This window comes from Colobus angolensis, unplaced genomic scaffold (assembly GCF_000951035.1).
Source record: "Colobus angolensis palliatus isolate OR3802 unplaced genomic scaffold, Cang.pa_1.0 Scaffold171, whole genome shotgun sequence".
NCBI lineage: Eukaryota > Metazoa > Chordata > Mammalia > Primates > Cercopithecidae > Colobus > Colobus angolensis.
In genome coordinates, this window is record NW_012114833.1 from 1576964 (window position 1) to 1581528 (window position 4565).

At 45.8% G+C, this 4565-nt stretch overlaps 1 protein-coding gene across 3 annotated transcripts in view; it reads left to right on the forward strand.

Moving 5' to 3' along the window:
* Positions 1 to 4565, forward strand: part of MORC2 (MORC family CW-type zinc finger 2) — a 52266-nt gene that overhangs the window by 21520 nt on the left and 26181 nt on the right. For 2 of the 3 annotated variants that reach the window (XM_011938343.1, XM_011938345.1), the window contains exons 5-7: positions 501 to 569; positions 1109 to 1199; positions 4420 to 4528. In XM_011938343.1, coding sequence (XP_011793733.1) covers positions 501 to 569; positions 1109 to 1199; positions 4420 to 4528 — 269 coding nt within the window. Of the gene's footprint in view, positions 1 to 492; positions 570 to 1108; positions 1200 to 4419; positions 4529 to 4565 lie in introns of those variants that run through there. The other variant, XM_011938346.1, reaches the window with a different exon arrangement.

Sequence of the window (4565 nt, forward strand, 5' to 3'; positions counted from 1 at the left end):
TGCCCATACCATGTCTGGTTTCATCACTTTGAAGGCTACCCCAGACTTAATTCACAAAGGAGGCATCCTGTTGAGTTTCAGCAGTATTGATAAGGTACGGGGTATAGTAGTTGGAGTACTTTAGTGCTTGGGGTCTATGGCATAGGGCAGAAGTGATAGTAATCCAGGTGGAGCCAGCAGAAGGATAGGATAATTGAGATATGTGTGAGGTATGTGCATATTCAGTGGTGGCAGGTGTGATTAGATGCTGGACCAGATATTCCTGCCTTCGTAGATTCTCCCAAGCTTTGTCATGGACTAGAAAGCACTGGAGAACCTTGGATGGGAATTTGCAACCTCAAGGACCCTGAAGTTTAATTCACACTAGTGTAGAAGCTTAGGCTTGACCTGACCTTTTTGGACCAAGCTTCACATTGATCTTCAACATGCCTTCTGATCATAGGCATGTTGCTACCCTCTCGTGGGTAATGGCCCAGTAATGGCAGCTGCTTCTTTTACAGAAAGACGAGAGGACCTTCGAGGAGGATTTATGCTTTGCTTTTTGGATGATGGAGCAGGAATGGATCCAAGTAAGTGATGAGATTATTGTTTTGTGTGTGGGGCGGAGGGGTGGCAATGTAACCATTTTTACAAAATACTTATTATGTGAACTTGTTTTTCTGTTGCCTCCAATGTTATGTCTAGAAGATCCACCTGGGGAGTAAGAAGTCTGTTGCAACATCTCAGGCTTAATTCTACTAATGTATTTGCCAGGTCTTGTCTTAACATGGAAGATAGGATCTGAAAGGCAATCTTAAGTCAATCAGATTACCTGTCTCTTGGCATTGTATTTATCAGCTTGCACAACATTCTCGAGCTGGAACTACAGAGGCCTCCCCTAGCTGTCTTACCACATTCTGGGAATAGAACATAGGTCACAGTGATGGAGGTACCGACAGGCCAGGCAAAGCTGTGCCTGCATTTGCTTCATGGTAGTGAATTTCCTTGGAGAGAGGTTTTCAGTAGACACACACCCCTGCTTGGATTTAACAAGACTCAGACCTTTGACTTTGAGGACCCTGGGAAAGAAATGCAAACTTTTCACTTTCTCTTGTGTCTACCCTTTCAGGTGATGCTGCCAGTGTGATCCAGTTTGGAAAGTCGGCCAAGCGAACACCTGAGTCCACTCAGATTGGGCAGTACGGGAATGGGTTAAAATCGTAGGTATATTAGAAGCTTGTCACAGGGCTCAAACAAAATCCAGCAGTGCTGTCCTGCTTCTCTTGGATGAAAACTTTCCTTCTCCTTGTCCGTCTTTTGACTGTAATTCTGGAACTGGAAGAAAGTCAGAAAGTGTGGTTTTTGAAGTAGCTTACCAGCTGTTCCCAGCTGAGTTTGCTCCACAGATTGAAAAGTATGAACATCCAAAAACAGGGCAGGAGAGGCTGTACGTTTCTCTTGGCACTGTGCTCTAGAACTGCACCTCTCCTGTTGAAAATTCCTATTTTTACCATGTAGTCAAGGATGTGAGTGATTCCCTTCTGGTGTTGGGATGTATCTGAGATGATGAGGGGGTCGCCTTACTGTGCAGCTGTGTTCCCTGAGCACCTGCTGCATGCCATGCTTTGTGCCAGGCACTGGGGATCCAGGGTAAGGAAGAGAGATGTGAGCCCTCGGTCCCAGAGGATGCTAAATGTACTGCAAGGCCCGTATAGCAGGGTCCTACCTAATGTCCTCAAATCCCATGGGACTTTTTCTTAGCCTTGGTTCCCACTTGGTTAGTGTTTTGGAATGTGTTGTTTTGGTTTTGAGTGAAGCCCCAAGAGAAAGGTTTCTATTTCTGAAATGCTCACTTCCAGCTGTACATACCTTTGGATGGAATAAGATTTAGTGGAATTGGAGTTTGTGCAAATGGAATTGTGAGTCACGTTTCCAGTTTTGCCGTAGAAACGTGTTGTGTTTGAGGGAGGGTGGTGGTTTGATCAGTCAGCAGCATCAGTTGGGCCTTATGTGCAGTGTGCTTTGGGTGTATGGAGAAGAAAGAGTACATCTGAAGAAAGCAGGACCTGGTACCTGGACTTTGTGATTTGTCTTTCAGGGCAGGAACCAAATGATAATAACAGATCCTTATCATGTGCCAGGCACTGTAATCATGTGCCAGGCACACGAATGATCTCATTTAATCCTCATGATAGCCCTATGAGGTTGTAGGTACTATTATTCTCATTTTCAGATGAAGAAATTGAGGTTTATAGGGGTGAAGTTACTTTCCCAAAGCCATAAAAATGCCTATGTGTAGAGCGCTAGGGTAGAAACCAGGTCTTTCTGACTGCAAAATGGAACTGCTGTGCATTTCACTTAAATGACAAACTAAGGTTCAAATCTCACTTCAGCTACTACGTCTCTAAGCCTCAGCTTCCTCCTTTGTAAATTGAGATGATAATGCATACCAAGTAGGTTAAGGATTACATGCTATCATTGCTGTGAGAGCCTGGTTTCTGCCTTTATTTCTCCTCCTCTGATGTTTCCATGACAGATTGCTGGCCTGATTCAGTGGATCTGGGTAGGGGCTAGGAATCTGTTTTTCACAGATGAAATGAATCACTTGTAATCATATGATTCTGATGCAGGTGATCTAAATCCCCCAAAACTGAGGTCTCTTAGAATCAGGGGAGGCCCTGACTTTTCATCTAGATTGTAGGTCAGCCTCCTCCTACCTGGTTCTGTCAGTTCTGTGGCCTCAGGCAAGCCATTTCATCTCTCTGAATGTCTGTTTCTTAATGGCTTCAGGCAAGCCATTTCACCTTCCTGAATGTCTGTTTCTTTATCTAGAAAATGGGGTTCTAATCTCTGACATTGTCCTTTCAGAGTGAGGTTCAGAAGCAAATGAAATGTGACTCTGAAAGTGGTTAGCAGACTGGGAAGGAAAGTGTATAGAAGTTGAGACTGTTGTTATTAGCATATTTCAGTGGAAGGTCCCACTGAGATGGAGCCATCTAGTGTTCAGAGTAGACAATCAAATCATCTTGAAACCAATTCAGAAGTTGAGTTAAGTTTCAGGAGAAGGTGATTTGTGGGAAGAATAGGGCTGAGAAGCAAGAAAGCCAGTAGAAAAGTGATGTTTGGGCCTTTTGCTATTCAGAGGCTAAGGTCAGAATCAAAGACAGAAGGAAGATAGAGGCACAAAGTGAGAGTTTTTGCCAAATTAGGACAAGAGCACGCTTTGACAGAAGGTAAGATAACGTGCCTTACTTGCTCCCCATATGCTTTAGGGAAGGAGGAGGAGGTGGTGTGTGAAATTGTCAGGGCAAGGAGCATTGCCAGCACTTTGGGTACTGGAGGAGGAGAACTAGGACTTGGCAGCCCCCAGGGTATCTTTGAATAGTGTCCTGGGAGTTTTCCTGAGTGGGGAAATGGGGCATGACATTCATTTGTGTGCTTGGCATGCCAGTCTGGTTTGTATTGGTACACAGAAGAGAGTAATGAGGCTTTCCACCTCCATCATCTCCCTGGGGTATTATGAAGACTAATGAGATAATAGCCATAAAGCCCCAGAAGCTGCTGGAAGAAAGGAGCTGAATAGCCCCATTGTTCAGAGGGCAGTCCCCCTGCTGGTGCTTCACACTTCTGCCCTGCCCTGCATTGCCTGGAAAGGCCTGTCTTTGCCTGCTCCTTAGCTGGCTTAATGTGGCCAAACAGGAAGGAAGCAGTTGATTCCATTTAGACTTTTGCCTTTTGGAAATCAGCCTCAAGGCACAGTTCCCAGAAACCAGTTGCATCCAAAAGCAGGGAGCTGCCTGTGTCATAATGAGCTTGAGGTGGCAAAACAATTCTGGGACAGGAGATGGCTCTAGTTATTAGACATGAGCTAATTAGAGGCATCCTTGAATCCTGCGGTCAAGAATTATATTTTATTAGCTGCGCCTTGGATTCATACTGGTGTTTTTTCAGGCTTGTGAGTATAGGCACTGGGCTTTTCACTTGACAGTGCTGCTGCTGTTTCGTGAATGGAGGGGAGTTTGTGTCAGCTCAGGAAGGACATGGTGGGAACTGGATGTGGTCAGCATGGAAGATGACGTGTTGAGGGTACTAGGTACTAAAGTCTGATGGTGGTACAGTCAGAGGGCACAGCACCTCTTGTGGCTGGGATGAACCCAGAGCTCAAAGACAGCAGGGTTACTCTTTAGCATTGTGGCGGGGAGTGAGACTAACCTGGGGCTGGTGGTCTGCCATGAGCCCGCCCTAGAAGGGTGGTGAGAGAACCCTGTATGGTGTGGTTGAGAAGGTTGTAAGTAAAGACTAAGGAGTTACAGGCCTGTGGAAAAGCAGAGCAAGGAGTGTTGGGGGATGGAGAGGGAATAAGGGCTGTGGAACTCAGTGCACAGTCCTGGGACCTGGGGGCCTTGAGGAGAGAATAACATATTTCTGCTTCCTTTTCAGGGGCTCAATGCGCATTGGGAAGGATTTTATCCTGTTCACCAAGAAGGAAGACACCATGACCTGCCTCTTCCTGTCTCGCACTTTTCATGAGGAAGAAGGCATTGATGAAGTAGGTCCCATCCTCATGGTCTGAATCACCAGTCCCC